We start from the raw sequence: 20,247 nt of genomic DNA on the forward strand, positions 1-20,247 counted from the left end.
GAGGCTACAAGCTTGGCACACCTGTATTTGGTGAGTTTCTCACATTCTTCTCTGCAGGTCCTCTCAAGCTCTGTCAGGTTGGACGGGGAGCGTCGCTGCACAGCTAATTTCAGGTTTCTCCAGAGATGTGCGATCGGGTTCAAGTCCGGGCTCTGGCTGAGCCACTCAAGGACATTCAGAGATTGTCCTGAAGCCACTCCTGTGTTTGTCTTGGCTGTGATTAGGGTCATTGTCCTGTTGGAAGGTGAACCTTCGCCCCAGTCTGAGGTCCTGAGCGCTCTGGAGCAGGTTTTCATCAAGGATCTCTCTGTACTTTACTCCATTCATCTTTCCCTTGATCCTGACTAGTCTCCCAGTCCCTGCCGCTGAAAAACATCTCCACAGTATGATGCTGCCACCACCATGCTTCACCGTAGGGATGGTGCCAGGTTTCCTCCAGACATGACGCTTGGCATTCAGGCCAAAGAGTTCAATCTTGGTTTCATCAGACCAGAGAATCTTGTTTATCATGGTCTGAGAGTCCTTTAGGCAGTGGTGTAAAGTACTTACAGCACCAGTCAAAAGTTTGGACACACATACTCATTCAAGGGTTTTTCTTTATTTTGACTATTTTCTACATTGTAGAATAATAGTGAAGACATCAAAACTATGAATTAACACGTATTAACCAAAAGTGTTAAACAAATCTAAATATATTTGCCTTGACAGCTTTGCACACTTCTATTTATTTAATTTAACTAGGCAAGTCAGTTAAGAACAAATTCTTATTTACAATGACGGCCTAACCTGTACGACACTGGGCCAATTGTGGGCTGCCCTATGGGACTCCCAATCACGGCTGGTTTTGATGCAGCCTGGAATCGAACCAGGGTCTGTAGTGACCTCTGCGCCACTCAGGAGCCCAAGGCTGTATTGTTGTCTCTACCTTCTTGCCCTTTGTGATGTTGTCTGTGCCCAATAATGTTTGTACCCTGTTTTGTGCTGCTACCATGTGCTGCTGCCATGTTGTGTTGCTACCATGCTGTGTTGTCATGTGTTGCTACCATGCTGTGTTGTCATGTGTTGCTGCCATGCTATGTTGTTGTCTTAGGTCTCTCTTTATGTAGTGTTGTCTCTCTAGTCGTGATGTGTGTTTTGTCCTATGTTTTTATTTTATTCAATTTTAATCCCAACACCCATCCCCGCCAGGCCGTCATTGTAAATACGAATTTGTTCTTAACTGACTTGCCTAGTTAAATAAATAAAAAATAATGGAGCGAGCATCACATTAGTCTGTAACAATCTGCTAGCTACTCTAACCACAACACCAACCCAATGTTAGCGGAGGGTGTGACTGGCATGGTGTGAGGGTTTCTTCAGGCATAACACCGAAAGACATGGTACAGACTGAAATGGCAGAGACAAACTATACTACAACCGTCTCTTTGTTCACAGTTTAGTCCCCATTTACCATACTCAAGAGTATAGGACTGCACTGACTAGTTGAGTCCTACATGACTCATCAGGCTTTAGAACTTCTACTGAGGAGAAACGAGGTGGGGATGGAGAGAGAAAGTCAGGATTCATAACAGACCTCCACAGCCTGGGGTAAAGGTAGTAGCTCTGCTCAGTAAGTCTAAACACATTTTACAGACTGCAGCTGCTGGGGGAAAGAACGTGTATATTCTGCTCTCCAGCGAGTAAACTAAGCATATCAACCACACCCACAAGTAGATAGTAGACTATTGAACTGAACTAACGTCAAAACGTGTTTTATACTTGCTGAAGACACAGCAGTTGGTAGCCAAGTAAAACTCAACTCCACAATGTACTGTACTTCACATCAACGGAGTTGCGCTACATCTAGTGTGGGCTCCGACATCACATACAATTCATTTTTTCATAAAACATTTTTTAATAATGCTTTTGTCCTGTGTACATGTGGGCTATTTTGGGGGGTGTTGAAATAGGTCGTTTATTATTTAAAAATAATAATTATGTAACTTCCGAACTCCAGTCCGCCCACTCGCGTCTTCACTCTCGTCTTCGTTCAACTCCGTTGATGTGAAGTAGGTCTACATCGTGGAATATAATTTCACTTGGCTAGCAGTTGGTAAAATCGTATGCTCTAGAAAAGTTTAAATACATTCACAGAGACAAACATATGCATAATTGCTGTAGGCTATGCTCTACAAAAGTTTAAATAAGTTCATTCATCGTCATACATTTCCGAAAAACCGACTGGCTGATTTAATTTGGGCTAGTTTACCTTGGAAGAGTTGACTCCCTCGGTGACGTATACGTTTCTCTCCGGTACTACTGGGGCATCAGTCGGTGAGACCCCCTGTTCCCTCCCGGAGGCTGCTCTTCTGATGCACGAGCTCCTTAGGGCTCGCTTGCTGTCTCTTTCTCACTCGCTCTCTCACACACAGGGGAGGGCTGAGTCTTACGGTGGGAGCTGAGCTCTGGCTACTCCTGTTCCCTGACCATGTTGATCAGAAACATGTGGTCTATTTTAGTGTCGACTAGACCTACTGCTCCAATGACATGATCAGGTTGAATCAAAGCTCTTGAAAATATTAATTGGAGCCTACTGCTTCCACGTCTCTTTTGGAAAGTGCCTATTTCGGCAAATTTCCAAACAGTAGTCTATTTCTGCCGTGTCATTGAAAAAAGTGTGATGTTTAAGCAATAAGGCACGAGGGGGTGTGGTATATGGCCAATATACCATGGGCTGTTCTTACTTGCGACACGGAGTGCCTGGACACAGCCCTTAGCCTTGGTATATTGGCCATATATCACAAACCCTCCAGGTGCCTTATTGCTATTTAAACTAGTTACCAACGTAATTAGATCATAAAAATAAATTGTATATGGTCTGATTAGTCACGGCTGTCACCCATTCAGGATTCAGGGCTGAACCATCCAGTGAACCTTTAGATTCTGGGCAAAACTCCTCACCTCACTCTTCATAAAGGATTGTAACTAAAGCAACTTCGCAACTCAATATTTTATTTTTCTCCAGAATTAGGTCTAATTCATTTCAAAACTCACAAAGAAAGATATAATGTTGGTGTACAATGTTTTCGAAGATGTATGCCTGATGGCACAGTGGCATGCGTTTGGGCTGCTTTCACACAGGCAGCCCAATTCTGATCTTTTTCACTAATTGGTCTCTTGGCCAATCAGATCTGACAAAGCTCTAATGTGAAAAGATCTGATGTGATCGGTCAAAAGAACAATTAGTGGAAACAATTAAAGAATTGGGCTGCCTGTGTGAACAAATCAAATTGCAGCCAGTATGCAGCAGATCAATCAATTTGCCAGTCTGGAAACAATGTAACACTTTCCCTATCCCATTCTGCTGTCCCCACATGCTTCAAGATGGCCACCATTGTTCCCGTACCCAAGAAGGCAAAGGTAACTGAACTGAATGGCTATTGCCCCGTAGCACTCACTTCTGTCATCATGAAGTGCTTTGAGGGACAAGTCAAGGATCATATCACCTCCACCTTACCTGTCACCCTAGACCCACTGCAATTTGCATACCGCCCCAATAGGTCCACAGACGATGCAATCGCCATCATACTTCCCTATCCTATCTGAACAAGAGGCATACCTATGTAAGAATGCTGTTCTTTGACTACAGCTCAGCATTCAACACCATAGTACCTTCCAAGCTCATCATTAAGCTTGAGGCCCTGGGTCTAAAACCCACCTTGTGCGATTGGGTCCTGAACTTCCTGACAGGCCGACCCCGGGTGGTGAAGGTAGGAAACAACGTCTCCACTTCGCTAATCATCAACACTGGGGCCCCAAAAGGGTGCGTGCTCAGCCCCCTCCTGTACTCCCTGTTCACCCATGACTGCGTGGCCATGCACGCCTCCAACTCGATCATCAAGTTTGCAGATGACACAACAGTAGTAGGCTTAACAACAACGAGACAGCCTATAGGGTGGAGGTGAGGGCACTCGGAGTGTGGTGTCAGGAAAACAACCTCACACTCAACGTCAACAAAACAAAGGAGATGATCGTGGACTTCAGGAAACAGCAGAGGGAGCACCCCTCTATCCACATCGACGGGACAGTAGTGGAGAAGGTGGAAAGTTTAAGTTCCTCGGCGCACACATCACAGACAAACTGAAATGGTCTACCCACACAGACAGTGTGTTGAAGAAGGCGCAACAGCGCCTCTTCAACCTCAGGAGGCTGAAGAAATTTGGCTTGTCACCTAAAACCCTCACAAACTTCTACAGATGCACAATTGAGAGCATCCTGTCGGGCTGTATCACCGCCTGGTATGGCAACTGCACCGCCCACGACCACAGGACTCTCCAGAGGGTGGTGCAGTCTGCACAACGCATCACCGGGGGCAAACTACCTACCCTCCAGGACACCTACAGCACCCGATGTCACAGAAAGGCAAAAAAGATCATCAAGGCCAACAACCACCCGAGCCACTGCCTGTTCACCCCGCTACCATCCAGAAGGCGAGGTCAATACAGGTGCATCAAAGCTGGGACCGAGAGACTGAAAAATAGCTTCTATCTCAAGACTGTTAAACAGACATCACTAACACAGAGGCTGCTGCCTACATACAGACTTGAAATCATTGGCCACTCTAACAGATGGATCACTAGTCACTTTAATAATGATGTTTACATATTTTGCGCTACTCATCCCAGATGTATATACTGTATTTTATAACATCTATTGCATCTCGTCTATGCCGGTCGATCATGGCCCCTCCATATATTTATATGTACATATCCTTATTCCATCCCTTTATTTAGATTTGTGTGTATTGGGTAGTTGTTGTGGAATTTTTAGATTACTTGTTAGATATTGCTGCACTGTCGGGAACTAGAAGCACAAGCAATTTCACTACACTCGCAATAACATCTGCCATGTGTATGTGACCAATACAATTTTATTTATTTTATTTAATCGGCATAAGGTAATAGTTTGCTTAGAAACAACACGTTTTTCACGTCTCTGCTATTTACAGTACTGCAGCTCCCACCTGTGGCCACCGGGTAAAAGGACAGCAGCGTAAAGTATTGCCGTGTAGAGCCAGTGGCCGTGACCGAGGTGCCTGTCTGTCGCGCTGTGTCATTAATGTTTAACACTAAGGGACTGGAGTCACCGGACATATGAAAAGTAATGTGAGAAACTGCACTTTACTGAACTGAAGAAAGACAACATTCACATCAGACAATGGGAGAGATGGACATGAAACATCTAACGTGTTAGGTTAAATGAAGACGGTTAGTTGTTTAAGGAGATACACTTAGAACAAACTACACAGTAAGTCATAATGATATTGTGATGAGGAGCAATGTATTGAAATATCATTTTTCCCACAAGGCTATTACTTATTCACCCTGTGTGTTTTAATGAAGTATGCCAAGAGAACGCATGTCAGATACTTGATTGGTTAATTTATTGATTGGTTGATTGCTTTATTATTTCTCTGTGGAATATAAAAACATGTTACTCAACATGGGTCCTCTGGGAAACATTTTCCTTACTCTGTGTGTGTAGAGTGGTGGGGATGGGGAGAATTCCAGGGTATCTGCTGATTGGCTCAGCACTCTGTATGGGCGTGGTCAGTCTAACCCTAAGCTACACCTCCAGGGTCAGAGTTCACAAAGGGAGGAGCCTCACACTGCCCTGCATGAACACAACACATGCAGGTGAGATAACACACACAAAAAATACTACCTTTTTGGAATGTCCCCATACCCCTGTTATACTGGTGTGTGTGTAGAAGTGGTCCAGTACTGGCAGACCCCATTCAGTCAGGTCCTGAACAGCAGTCTTCATGCCAACCAGAAAGATGTGGTTACTACGCAACGAGATGGTAGCCTGCGGATCCACATTGCCTGTGCTCACCACAGCAGCCTGTACTACTGCCTCCTACTGACCGGAGGACAAACTACACTCATCCTACCTGCTGTAAGTACTGTTGTAAGGCATCCATGTTGTGTTATGTTGTGTTTACAGTAGTGCACTATATAATAGGGTGCCATTTGGGACTCACACATGCATTCACTCTTTACCTCCCTCAGGACTGCCAGCAGTCGACAGGACCGTGCGGTCGAACCCAGGCGTGTGGTCAGGAGTGTTCTGGGTGGTCATGGAGAGGGATGTTGCCATGGTTTCTGACGGTGTGTTTGCGGCGGCGGTGACGGCATCAGTAGTGGTGACGTTCCTGGTGGGGTTCAGCTCTGGAGCTCTAAGCAGGAGTCTACTGGACAGGTGCATGATTTTATCTACCTATATTAAATATTACTTCATGTTAATGTTTCCTCATCCTGAAAGTAGAATATAGGCCAGGAGAAACTAAATCATGGTTATCTGAAACTTGTAGTGGTTGTTTAAATAAAACTGAACCATGCATTAGTTTCTCTTGGCCCATAGACTGCTTTCAGAGTGAACTTCCCATTTAAACATCATCAACATTAAATACAGATACATTTTACCAGCACTCCTAAGGTGTGTGAATTGGGTCCGGTCGTAACCATGGTGAAACAGTCAGCGTGGCATTCCGGCAGGATGTGGAACAAGAGGATGAGGATAACTCTGCCTCGACGACAAGCATTATCATGGATAAAGTCAGCCCATCTCCACCGGCCAAAACTCAGAAGCTTCAGGATCAAATGTCATGAAGAGAACAGTACTTATCCCCCGCCCCCTGGGCCAAGCAGTGCTCGCTGTTCCTCACCAGGCTCAACACCATCATGGCTGCTGCCAGCGCCGGCCCCCTCGACACCCAGAGCCCCCCGGGTAGAGACTCCGACCCCCAGGACTCAGACCCAGACAAAAGGGATACAGCCAGTCCATCCCAGGGCCAGGAGAAACCAGTCTTTCAACTGGAGATGTGACATACAAGATCTGGGCCTGTATTCATAAAGCGTCTCAGTATGGCTGCTGATAAATTATCCCATCCTGACCGGTTCATATAAATCTTAATCATTACGAATTAAAAGGCAGAACTGTTTCTAGATCAGCCCTCCTAGTCTTGATAGATGCAGCCCCTAAGCAGAAAGATCAGGGTCATGTTCAATAGGGCATACAGACACACCGTACCAAAATGGTTTGGAACAGAAAACAAAAATGAGTTTCTTACTGGACAACTTTAACAGATAGTGCCTTGCCATTTCACTCCATTGTAAAACATTTACTCAATCACAAATTCCCAGACAAATGTAAGATTCTAACTTGTCATCAAATCCAGCAGATTCCATTAATATTTTGTAAAAATGTTAACTTTGGATGATTGTGTTGTTAGTCCCAGTGTATATGGTTCTAACCTTGTCCCCAGGTTACAATTGTGCAAAGCTCTAATAAGCCTGGAATAACATCTATAGTCTGGCCTATGTAGAAGTGAACAAAAAAATATTATTTATTTCTACATTATTTGAGCTTAGCGAATCACACGACTGCAAGACAGGGCTCCAAATTAGAGGTACACAACATGTGAGGAAGTGTTCAGAGGGAAGTGATTGATTAAATATAAAGCAGATGGCTATTGGCTCGGGACTTTTTCGTCTTCTTTCTATTGGGTTAAAGGCCCAGGGCAGTTTTAAAAAACGTGATTTCCCTGTGTTTTATAGACACTGAGTGTACAAAACATTGGAAACGCCTGCTCTTTCCATGTCATAGACTGACCAGGTGAATCCAGGTAAAAACTATGATCCCTTATTGATGTAACTTGTTAAATTCACTTCAAATCAGTGTAGATGAAGGGGAGATAGTTAAAAAAAATTAAAAATAAGCCTTGAGACATGGATTGTGTATGTGTGCCATTCAGAGGGTGAATGGGCAAGACAAAAGATGGTAGTAGGTGCCAGGCGCACCAGTTTGATTGTCAAGAACTAACGCTGCTGGGTTTTTCCACGCTCAACAGTTTCCCGTGTGCATCAAGAATGGGTCCACCTCCCAAAGGGCATCCAGCCAACTTGACACAACTGTGGGAAACATTGGAGTTAACATGAGCCAGCAATACCTTTGGAATGCTTTCAACACCTTGTAGAGTCCATGCCTGACAAATTGAGGCTGTTCTGAGGGCAAAAGGGGGTGCAACTCAATATTAGGACAGTTTTCCTAATGCTTTCTACACTGTGTATATTTCCATACTGAGGCTGGAGAAATACTGTGAACATTCTGATAATGTACTTTTAGTGCAAGAGCTGTTCGAAAAGACCACCTGTTTTGTTGGGATGGAGTTTTGGCCTGTCTGGTGACATCACCAGGCAATACATTTGTTAATGGACCAATAAGAAAGAGTTCCCAAACCTCTCTGACAATAACATAGTTCTCTTCTCCCCACTCACTTCCAGACAGACCTAGCAAAATTCTTGCTTGAGAAAGTTCTGTTTCTTTTTGAGCATTTTAATTTAAAACAATCACATTAAAGGTATTTAATTGTTAACAAGAAAATATTTGATATCGATATAAAAACGTCTGCATTGGACCTTTAACGAAGGCCATGTTGATGTTGAGCATCACGCAAGTGTCTGGTAAACAAGATTCATTTGGTCGTACCAATCACAGCCCAGTATATTTGGTTGAATTCCATTCTTTATTCCTGTTCTGAAAACATACTATAAACAAGGTAAGACTCAAAAATGAAGGGAAAAAATGTTCAAGGAAACCGAAAAATTCCCCAGTCAAGCTTAACAATGGCTAGAGAACTGTGGCCACAGATGCAATATATATGAAAAATAGTTCCCCCTTTCGTTTAGCTTTTTGTTTGTTTTCTTCTTGTTGAACTTGTTTAAATTAACACTGAAAAAGTATCTTCAGAGAGAGGACTTCACTGTTTGGCCCACTAAGCACAGAGGCCGTCACTGGAAGTGTATCTGCGCTCCGTGACACCGTATGGGTGGGTGTGTGCGCACAGTCCATGGAAGGTGTGTGTGTGTCATCTCTGTATAGTGTGTGTGCCGTTTCTGTATATTTCAAACGGAGGGAGAACATCTTCATGTGTGCTTCTCTCTTTCCTCCTGCTCCCTCTTTCTCCTCTTCTGCGGTTTGGCGAGTGTGTCCTCAGCTATAACGCTGCCAGCCGAGCTTTCTGCCACTCCACAAACTCATCCAATAACACCGGCCCTACAGAGAGAGAGTAGTGTTAGTGTGAGAGGGACTGTGTGTGTGTGTGTGTTTTTCGTGTGTTTTTGTATGATTTAGTGTGTGTGTGTACGTACTCACAGGCTCCATCCTCGTCATAGTTACTGAGGTCTGTGCTGACTGTACGACTGAACTCTAAGACGTTAAACCACTGGTCCTTATTCATCACCTTGTACTTGGACTGCTGCAGGGGAGGAGAGAAAATAGAGGAGCGTGATAGGGGGAGGACAGGGGGAGGAGAAAGGAGATCGACATTAGGAGCGAGTCATTGCAGGAACCACACATTTGTGTTAAGCATAGGGTGTGTGTTACCTCCAGAAACTGGTTGAAGACAGGGAAGAGTGGCCATGTTCTCCCCAGTAGCAATGCTAGCATGGACTTAGCTGTGTCCATGTCCAGACTCCTCTGGTCCTTATCCTGGGGGAGGGAGGAGAAAACAGAGAGAGTCAGAGGGAGGGGTAAGGGAGATGATAAAGAGGAAGAGGTAATGTATGCATTCAGAAAGTATTCAGACCTTGACCGTTTCCACATTTTGTTACTTACAGCCTTTTGATTAAATTATGTGTTTTCCTCATCAATCTACACACAATACCCCATAATGACAAAGGGAAAACAGGTTTTTGAATTTTTTGCAAATGTATTAAAAATTAAAAACAGAAATACCTTACTTACATAATAAGTATTCAGCCCTTTGCTATGAGTTTTGAAATTGAGCTCAGGTGCATCCTGTTTCCATTGATCATCCTTGAAGTTTTTACAACTTGATTGGAGTCCACCTGTGGTAAATTCAATTGATTGGACATGATTTGGAAAGGCTCTACAAGAGAGCAAAAACCAAGCCATGAGGTAGAAGGAATTGTCCATAGAGCTCCGAGACAAGATTGTGTAGAGGCACAGATCTGGGGAAGGGTACCAAAAAATGTCTGCAGAATTGAAGGTCCCCAGTGGCCTCCATCATTATTAAATGGAAGAAGTAAGGAACCACCAAGACTCTTCCTAGAGCTGGCTGCAACACCATCATGACTGCTGCCACTGCCAGCCCCCTGAACACCCAGAGCCCCCCGTGAAGAGACTCAGACCCGAGGACTGGCCGCCCGGCCAAACTGAGCAACCCGGGGGAGAAGGGCCTTGGTCAGGTAGGTGATCAAGAACCCGATGGTCACTATGACATAGTTCCAGAGTTCCTTTGTGGAGATGGGAGAACCTTCCAGAAGGACAACCATCTCTGCAGCACTCCACCAATTAGGCCTTTATGGTAGTGGCCAGAGGGAAGCCACTCCTCAGTAAAAGGAACATAACAGCCCACTTGGAGTTTCCCAAAGGGCACCTAAAGGACTCTCAGACCATGATAAACAAGATTCTCTGGTCTGATGAAACCAAGATTTTACTCTTTGGCCTGAATGCCAAGCGTCACATCTGGAGGAAACCTGCCACCATCCCTACGGTGAAGCATGGTGGTGGCAGCATCATGCTGTGGGGATGTTTTTCAGCGGCAGGGACTGGGAGACTAGTCAGCATCGAGGGAAAGATGAACGGGGCAAAGTACAGAGATCCTTGATGAAAACCTGCTCTAGAGCACTCAGGACCATCAAAGTACTTATGTAAATGTGATTCCAGTTTTTTATATTTTATACATTTGCAAACATTTCTAAAATCCTGTTTTTTTTCTTTGTCTTTATAAGGTATTGTGTGTATATTGATGAGAGGGGGGGACTATTTAATCCATTTTAAAATAAGGCTGTAACATAACAAAATGTGGAAAAAGTCAAGGGGTCTGAATACTTTCTGAATGCAACCAGACCCTCTCCTCTCTTCTCAGGAGGTCAAACCATTTCCTGGCTGTGAACCAGTGATCAAGGACTCACCCTGGCAAAGTCGAAGGCGTATCTGTAGATGTTTTTAAAGATGATCGTGTCATTGAGATGATTGTGCAGGTAGTCCAGTTTCCCCTGTAACCTCTCTATGCAGTCACACCTATTATAGGGGGGGGGGGGGGGGTGTAGTGTCACTAACACACACGGTTTCCCAGTCACACCTATAGAGTGAGAAGCGTCAGGAACAGACATGTGATGTGGTAAATCAAGGTTACTCACTGTAGTAGAGTCATTCCCTTAAGCCACTCCTCCTTAGTGAAAAATCCCATATTTGGCGCTTCTAGTTTCCAGGCTATAACTAACATGATTATCTGAAAAAGAGAGAGATGGAGAGCGGGGCGGGAGAGAGAACATACATCATAATTATCAACGATGGATGGATGAAGAGAAAAGACGAGGAAGACTAACGTTTTCTGGTTCCACCCCAATGTCTTCACAGAACTTCTCCATCCCCTCTGGACCCAACACCTCATCTGGACCTGGTACACAGGAAGCATGTACAAAAACACACACACACACACACACACACAAAATGGTATAAATGACTCATACTTAATACTTAGTGACCAATAATCAGCTTCAGAGTTCCTTGCAATTTAAAAAGAGTTCTGAGTGTGTATCCAAGTTAATAGGCCATCTTATTTTTCTATCTATGATCATCATGACATGACATACAGTGCCTTCAGAAAGTATTCACACCCCTTGACTTTTTCCCACATTTTGTCATGTTACAGCCTGTATTTAAAATCGATGAAATTGAGATGTGTCACTGGCCTGCACACAATATCCCATAATGTCAAAGTGGAATTATGTTTGTAGACATTTTTACAAATTAATGAAAAATGAAAAGCTGAAATGTCTTGAGTCAATAACTTTTCAACCCCTATGTTATGGCAACCCTAAATAAAGTTCAGGAGTACAAATATCCTTAATAAGTCACATAATACATTGCATGGACTCACTCTTTGTGCAATAATAGTGTTTAACATTACTTTTGAATGACCACCTCATCTCTGTACCTCACACATACAATTAATTACCTGTAAAGTCCCTCAGCCGAGCAGTAAATTTAAAACAGATTCAACCACAAAGACCAAGGGCGTTTTCCAATGCCTCACAAAGAAGGGCATCTATTGGTAGATGGGTAAAACTAAACTAAAGCATACATTGAATATCCCTTTTTGAGAATGGTGACGTTATTAATTACACGTTGAATGGTGTATCAATACACCCAGTCACTACAAAGATACAGGCGTCCTTCCCAACTCAGTTGCCGGAGAGGAAGGAAACCGCTCAGGGATTTCATCATGAGGCCAATGGTGACTTTAAAACAGTTAGAGTTTAATGGCTGTGATAGGAGAAAATTGAGGATGGATCAACAACATTGTAGTTACTCCACAATACTAACCTAAATGACAAAGTAAAAAGAAGGAAGCATGTACAGAATAAAAAATATTCCAAAACATGCATCCTGTTTGCAATAAGGCACAAAAGTAAAACTGCAAAGAATTTGGCAAAGAAATAAACGATGTCCTGAATACAAAGCATTATGTGTGGTGCAAATCCAACACATCACTGAGTACCAGTCTTCATATATTTAAGCATGGTGGTGGCTGCATCATGTTATGGGTATTTGTATTTATTATGGATCCCCATTAGCTACTGCCAAGGCAGCACCTACTCTTCCTGTGGTCCAGAAAAATAAGGCAGTTTATACAATTTTAAAAAACATAATACATTCACAACACACTGTGTGCCCTCGGGCCCCTACTCCACCACTATCACATATCTACAGTACTAAATCCATGTGTATGTATAGTGCGTATGTTATCGTGTGTATGTATGCATGTGTCTGTGCCAATGTCTGTGTTGTTCACAGTCCCCGCTGTCCCATAAGGTTTTTTAAATTGTTTTTTCAAATCTAATTTTACTGCTTGCGTCAGTTATTTGATGTGGAATAGAGTTCCATGTAGTCATGGCTCTATGTAGTACTGCTTGTCATCTTCAAGGACTAGGGAGTTTTTTTTAGGATAAAAAGAAACAGAATAGAGCTAAGCACAGGTAAAAGCCTAGAGGAAAATCTGGTTCAGTTTGCTTTCCAACAGACTCTGGGAGAAAAACGCACCTTTCAGAAGGACAATAACCTAAAACACAATGCCAAATATACACTGGAGTTGCTTACCAAGACGAAATTGAATGTTCCAGAGTGGCCTGGTTAGTTTTGACTTAAATTGGCTCAAAATCTTTGGCAAGATTTGAAAATGGCTGTTTAGCAATAATTAACAACCAACTTGACAGAGTTTTAAGAATTTAACTTTTAGACTTAACCAGAAAGACTGACAGACAATGTTCCCTCTAACCTGCGTGCAGACTTGCAGCTCCCCCCACGCAGAGAAGCACGAGATTGAAATGTTCCCCTTTAGTTAACTATTTCAACGATTCCCTCCTTAAAAGTTTTTTATTTTTATTTAAGTTTTATGGAATGTAGGTCTACATTGAACACCACACATTGGCTGCTACTGTAGGCTGAATGATATAACAGCTATTTCCATGTAAACATGTTATGGGATGCATTTTCTCCATAGTTTTTTATGGTAGACCACTCTGATAGGCATACATTATGATCAAATAGCAACAGTAGCCTACTTGGAGAGAGAACATTGCTCATAGCTGTAATCGCTGCCAAAGGTGATTGTCTAACATGTATTGACTCAGGGGTGTGAATACTTATGTAAATGAGATATTTCATTTTCAATAAATTTGCTAATATTTCTAAAAACATGTTTTCACTCAGTCATTATGGTGTATTGTGTGTAGATGGGTGAGAAAAAAATATAGTTAATCAATTTTGAATTCAGGCTGTAACATAAAATGTGGAATTTTTATTTAACCTTTAACTAGGCATGGATACTTTCTGAAGGCACTGTACCTGTGTACTCGTAGAACCAGGCCAGACATCTCTTATTGGAGAACTGGTCCTCTGGGCTGATCAACCTGCCTGGAGCCTGGGGTCTGCAGAAGCTACAACACACAGGATAGAACAGTCAGAAACTACACCACACAGGATAGAACACAGTCAGAAACTACACCACACAGGATAGAACACAGTCAGAAACTACACCACACAGGATAGAACAGTCAGGAACTACACCACACAGGATAGAACACAGTCAGAAACTACACCACACAGGATAGAACACAGTCAGAAACTACACCACACGGGATAGAACAGTCAGAAACTACACCACACGGGATAGAACAGTCAGAAACTACACCACACAGGATAGAACACAGTCAGAAACTACACCACAGGATAGAACATGGTCACTAAACAGACTCAGACACATGCATTAGAGGAGTTCTTAGGATATTCAGTGTCACACACACTCCTCCCCCTCTTCTTTCCTGTGGACTGACTGAGGTCTGTGCTGCATAAGGGGACAAATATGTGCTGAGTGTTGAGTTCCCCAGTCAAGCAGCAAGGCTCACTGCACAGAGCAAAGCCAGCAAGCAGCAGCTGCAACACACACACACATACGGTGGAATGGGTGAGGAGAAGGAAGGTCTACAGTAGAACGGTTGGGTGAGGCAGAGTTCCACTACAGCTCTAAATACAGCAGGTTTTTAAGGGGTGGGAATCATGAAATGGGGTGTGTGTAGGGGGTGGAGGAAAAAGACCAAACATCCAATAGTGAAGGATGATAGGAGAAGTGGTGAGGAGCAGGAGACGTGAGGAACAGGATATGTGAGAAGCAGGAAAGGTGAGCAGCAGGAGAGATGACGGGTGGTGGGTGAGGAAGGGTTCCTCACCAGGTGATTTTACACTTCCTGAGTCCCGGGTCATCTGACCCTGAAGACTTCCTCTTTTTCTTCACAGGCATCGCGGAGTTTCCACACGGGTTAACTAGCTGAGCTGGGTCCACACACACACACACACACACACACACACACACACACACACACTGAGTCTGTCAGCTCACCGAGCTGAGAGCCATCCAATAAACAGTATACTATTTACAGATAGTATATAGGAGAAGTACCTATGTATTTCTGGTCTCCTTGTCCATTCAAATCTATAAGATTCTATAATAAAAACACAGTTTACAGTGAGACTTGAGGTGATGAACTACATAGTACCATAACATTATAAAGCATATATAAAGACAAGACAATATGGTCACATCACATAGCTAATCAACTCTCAGAATGCCCCTGCTCTGGCAGTGGCTCAACTAGCTATCTAGCTACAGTACTGGGTTATCCCAATAGTTCACTCATGAGTCTGTTAACTTACAAATCTGTCCAGTGTCTGTGATACCGTCTGTAGCTGTCTCCTCAGCCAGTACGAACACTGTGTACTATCCTACAGCAACAGACAGAGAGAGTGGGAGGGAGAGGGGAGATGACATAGTAGCTAATATACTCGCAAGCTAGCTTCGTCTTGTGTAAGTGGTTTTCGCGGTTGTAAGCCAGACAAGGCGTAAACCACAGATCAGATAACTCCTATGTTTAATGTTAGCCAGTTGGCTGTATATAGAAGCAGCTACCTCGTCTAAACAAACCGATCTCATCCAATGCATGCATTGTTAATTGGCTAGCTTCTATCTGGTCCATAAGTTATGTGGACCGTAGCCCATTCAATAGACAGTAGCTGCAGTGGTGTCTGGAGAAGTGGGTATACTCTAATTTTCTAAAAGGAAAGGCGCACTGTGCTGAAAATTGAATGTTTTCCAATAGTATGAGTTTTCCTCTCAAAATCACAATTCTTGATAGAAAAACAACAAAAATTTGATGTTCCAAGTCTACAACAATGCTTAAACCACACCAGGAGACCATTTATGAGGTCTGGGAATATCAAATAAAAAATTTGGGGAGGGTGTAGTTTCCCTTTAATTAAATTGTGCGCCTAGCAAGGGACCATTTGGCTAGCGGTGTTCCTGTACATACAATGTAGGCCTACAGTACAGTACATGCGATGTCAGAGTTTGCAAAACAAATGCCCTCCCGATTGATACAAATCATAGATATCATTCTGCCAGGTAGGCGTACTTTGCAGTCAACATTTAATTGGGTAGACTTTATAGGAAAGGCTTCAGAAATGTTCATTCAAACAGCGCATGATGGCTGAATTGCACATGGCAAAGATTCAACCAGGACTTCAGACAAAACTTTTTCAATACCTGGTTTGCATACCCATTGTTTCCTTAGTTAGCATTTACTAGTAGATATCCTGACTTGAAACGTCTTTCCTACCTTCCCTACCTGCTACTGATGTCGTTATTTTGTGAGATGCTCCATGCGACAACCAGTTTAGAGCCGCGCTCTTGCTGAAACTAGGCTGTGTGCGGCGGACATGTGAATACATTGAGTGTACAAAATAGTAAGAACACCTGCTCTTTCCATGACTGACCAAGTGAATCCAGGATATGATCCCTTATTGATGTCACTTGTTAAATCCACTTGTGTAGATGAAAGGGAGGAGACAGGTTAAAGAAGATTTTTTAAGCCTTGAGACAATAGAGACATGGATTGTGTATGTGTCATTCAATGGGTGAATGGGCAAGACAAAAGATTTAAGTGCCTTTGAAAGGGGTATTTTAGTAGGTTTCAGGTGCACAGGTTTGTATAAACTGCCTCCACTGCTGGGTTTTTCACGCTCAACAGTTTCCTGTGTGTATCAAAAATGGTCCACCATCCAAAGGGTAACAAAGCTCTAGAGACTGGAAGGGAGAGCTGACCAGCCACCATTTTTTTTATGGGGGGGGAGGGGGGGGGGTGTAGGCAATGCCCACTGAAAAAAACTGAGTATACTGCGCACAGCCCCCACTACACCACTGGGTAGATGGGTATACCCCCTTTGGGTTCTCGAGACCTGTGGACCTTTCTGTTTGAAGCTGATAAACAAACGTGAAATAACTGGATATTGTCAAATCAGAGCTAGAGGACAGATTTCATCCAAGTTACTTTGATAGTCTGGTTATCTAAAGTTACATTTCTACCGGATTCTTTAATGTACAGATAGCATATATATCAATGATCGCTACTCTAATAGTTAACGTTAGTTACCCAGTTAACGTACACAGAACTACAACAAATAACGATATGCATCGACACACATGCAGGAGTTTCCCCCAATTATTGTTGTAGGTGCTAACTAACGTTAAACAACGCTGGTCAGAATAACTGCGTCACCGTAATGCCGAACGATGCGAAACATTCAGAAACCCACTGCACTGGGTAACTAGCTAGATATAGTCTAAACTATTAACTATAATACAATGCCAAAGTACGTTATAACGGTTGTTATCAAATCCAATTTAAAAAAGATAGGCTAGACCTGTCATACGAAATATTGTCAGAGTACTAACGTTAGCTAGCGGCTAGCCAACTTAACTGCGATTGCAAAGGCTAACTAGACAGGTAGCTTACAACATGCATTGCTTTTCGAAATAAAATGTAATTCATCACATGAGCCAAATACAACAGGTGTAGACTTTACAGCGAAATGCTTGTTTACGAACCTTTCCCAACGATGCAGAGTTTCAAATGTAAAATTACCGGATCAACGTTATTTGGCAATCAATTACCTACTAACGTTAGTAAGTTAGCTAGCTTAGTGAAGCAAACAACGTTGTTATCTTGATCTGGCTGAATCAGGACTATACATGTGATTAATCATCTTAACCACAAAAGTAATTATCTGCATAAAGATTATACCAATACACACACGACTGGGGCTTAGAGTTTTTGTTGTTATCAAGAAAGATAGCTAGTTCGAGTTAACTAAAAATGTAAGCTGATTAGCTAGCTACCTAGCCAACTAACGCGGGTAGCTAAAAGCCAGCTACTTTAGCTAGCCAGTTTGCAGGTTATTTCTGTCATGATGACGTTTAAAAGCCAACATAATCGAATACGTGGGACCAGCCAAGGCGGCTGTATTTAACTAGCATGTCTAGCTAAGGTTAGCTAGAATACACTGGGTAAAGAGATCAATCGAATTCGACCAAAACAATGGAAACGATTAGCTGGAATACTAACGTTTGTCAACTTAATTTCTCAACAAGTCAGAAAACATATTTAGCCGTTGTTGGCTAACGTAGCTAGCTAAATATTTGCCACAGGTTTACGTCAGTGCATCCACCCAAGGGGGGGGGGGGGTATACAACAGCGTTTTGGATATTAAAAGTATGTGAATATTTTATGCAAACCTTGGATTCCAATAGTTGTGTTTCTTTTATGCGAGTAGATCATGTACTTTTACGGTTGCAACCTCGCGAGCTGATCACTTTCCAAGTGGTAAAAGCAAACTGCTTTCTTCCGGGGCAACAGAGAGGTATGGAACGTACCACATGATTTCAAGGGGTGCGCGATTGAGTCGTACTAGCTATGGAAATAAATCAAATTACAGGTCGAATTATTCGAATATGTATTTTACCGTACTTGATTAAAATAATATCGAACGCATGAAATTGGTAAGAAATATAAAATAACTAACGATTATGTATAAATAAAACGCCCCCTTCATCCCAATACCAGAAATGACGAATACCTCAGGTCTGCCTGTGTCTCAGCTTATCTCTTTCCCACATGTCCCTACAGTGTGAGGTATCTTTGCGTGTCAAAACAGACGTCAAATAACACTATTTTTAACGTGTTTATTACATAAGGTTGTTGACCAGTCAGGACCTGAATATGACTGCTCGTCACAATAATTTGACCCGTTCATTATTTTTTGTACGTAGTTATTACACATTGTTTACACTATCACTTGTATTTCACATGTCACAACGATTCAAAACTGGGACCGAGAGACTGAAAAATAGCTTCTTTCTCAAGGCCATCAGACTGTTAAACAGCCATCACTAACATTGAGTGGCTGCTGCCAACATACTGACTCAAATCTCTAGCCACTTAATAATTACAAATTGGATGTAATAAATGTATCACTAGTCACTTTAAACAATGCCACTTTATATAATGTTTACATACCATACATTACTCATCTCATATGTATATACTGTACTCTATACCATCTACTGCATCTTGCCTATGCCGTTCGGCCATCGCTCATCCATATATTTATATGTACATATTCTTATTCATTCCTTCACACTTGTGTGATTGAGTCTGTAATACCAACATGCTTCAAGCAGACCACCATAGTCCCTGTGCCCAAGAACACAAAGGCAACCTGCCTAAATGACTACAAACCCGTAGCACTCACGTCCGTAGCCATGAAGTGCTTTGAAAGGCTGGTAATGGCTGACATCAACACCATTATCCCAGAAACCCTAGACCCACTCCAATTTGCATACCGCCAAAACAGATCCACAGATGATGCAATCTCTATTGCACTCCACACTGCCCTTTCCCACCTGGACAAAAGGAACACCTATGTGAGAATGCTGTTCATTGACTACAGCTCAGCGTTCAACACCATAGTACCCTCAAAGCTCATCACCAAGCTAAGGAACCTGGGACCTCTGCAACTGGATCCTGGACTTCCTGACAGGCCACCCCCAGGTGGTGGGGATAGGTAGCAACACATCTGCCACGCTGATCCTCAACACTGGAGCTACCCAGGGGTGCGTGCTCAGTCCCCTCCTGTACTCCCTGTTCACCCACGACTGCATGGCTAGGCACGACTCCAACACCATCATTAAGTTTGCTGACGACACAACAGTGGTAGGCCTGATCACCGACAAGACAGCCTATAGGGAGGTCAGAGACCTGGCCGGGTGGTGCCAGAATAACAACCTATCCCTCAACGTAACCAAGACTAAGGGGATGATTGTGGACTACACGAAAAGGCGCACCGAGCACGTCCCCATTCTCATCGACGTGGCTGTAGTGGAGCAGGTTGAGAGCTTCAAATTACTTGGTGTCCACATCAACAACAAACTAGATTGGTCCAAACACACCAAGACAGTCGTGAAGAGGGCACGACAAAGCCTATTCCCCCTCAGGAAACTAAAAAGATTTGGCATGGGTCCTGAGATCCTCAAAAGGTTCTACAGCTGCAACATCGAGAGCATCCTGACCGGTTGCATCACTGCCTGGTACGGCAATTGCTCGGCCTCCGACCGCAAGGCACTTCAGAGGGTAGTGCGTACGGCCCAGTACATCACTGGGGCAAAGCTGCCTGCCATCCAGGACCTATACACCAGGCGGTGTCAGAGGAAGGCCCTAAAAATTGTCAAAGACCCCAGCCACCCCAGCCATAGACTGTTCTCTCTACTACCGCATGGCAAGCAGTACC

General features: G+C 43.2%; 1 protein-coding gene and 1 long non-coding RNA gene across 15 annotated transcripts; one reads left to right on the forward strand and one right to left on the reverse strand.

Annotated features, from left to right (window-relative positions):
• The first annotated feature begins 5,533 nt into the window (after positions 1-5,533).
• Positions 5,534-7,642, forward strand: LOC120018868. The gene is made up of 3 exons (XR_005472270.1): positions 5,534-5,937; positions 6,051-6,240; positions 6,468-7,642. It is a non-coding gene; the product is annotated as an uncharacterized LOC120018868 (long non-coding RNA).
• A 903-nt stretch (positions 7,643-8,545) lies between these two features.
• Positions 8,546-18,327, reverse strand: LOC120018244 (DCN1-like protein 5). Of its 14 annotated transcripts, none has more exons than XM_038961328.1 (11): positions 18,197-18,327; positions 15,283-15,351; positions 15,029-15,071; positions 14,799-14,901; positions 13,918-14,009; positions 11,397-11,467; positions 11,208-11,299; positions 10,980-11,088; positions 9,427-9,531; positions 9,196-9,298; positions 8,546-9,096 (listed from the first exon to the last, which is right to left on the reverse strand). In XM_038961328.1, exons 4-11 carry the CDS (start codon positions 14,867-14,869, stop codon positions 9,038-9,040), a joined length of 702 nt encoding a protein of 233 aa, XP_038817256.1. In that variant the 5' UTR covers positions 14,870-14,901; positions 15,029-15,071; positions 15,283-15,351; positions 18,197-18,327; the 3' UTR covers positions 8,546-9,037. The 14 variants fall into 14 exon arrangements, with proteins under 14 accessions (XP_038817256.1, XP_038817261.1, XP_038817257.1 ...); XM_038961333.1 differs by having other exon boundaries at positions 9,192-9,298; XM_038961329.1 differs by lacking the exon at positions 18,197-18,327 and adding an exon at positions 17,510-18,050.
• Positions 18,328-20,247: the final 1,920 nt, after the last annotated feature.

The sequence above is a fragment of the Salvelinus namaycush genome, chromosome 23 (assembly GCF_016432855.1).
Source record: "Salvelinus namaycush isolate Seneca chromosome 23, SaNama_1.0, whole genome shotgun sequence".
Taxonomy (NCBI): Eukaryota; Metazoa; Chordata; class Actinopteri; order Salmoniformes; family Salmonidae; genus Salvelinus; species Salvelinus namaycush.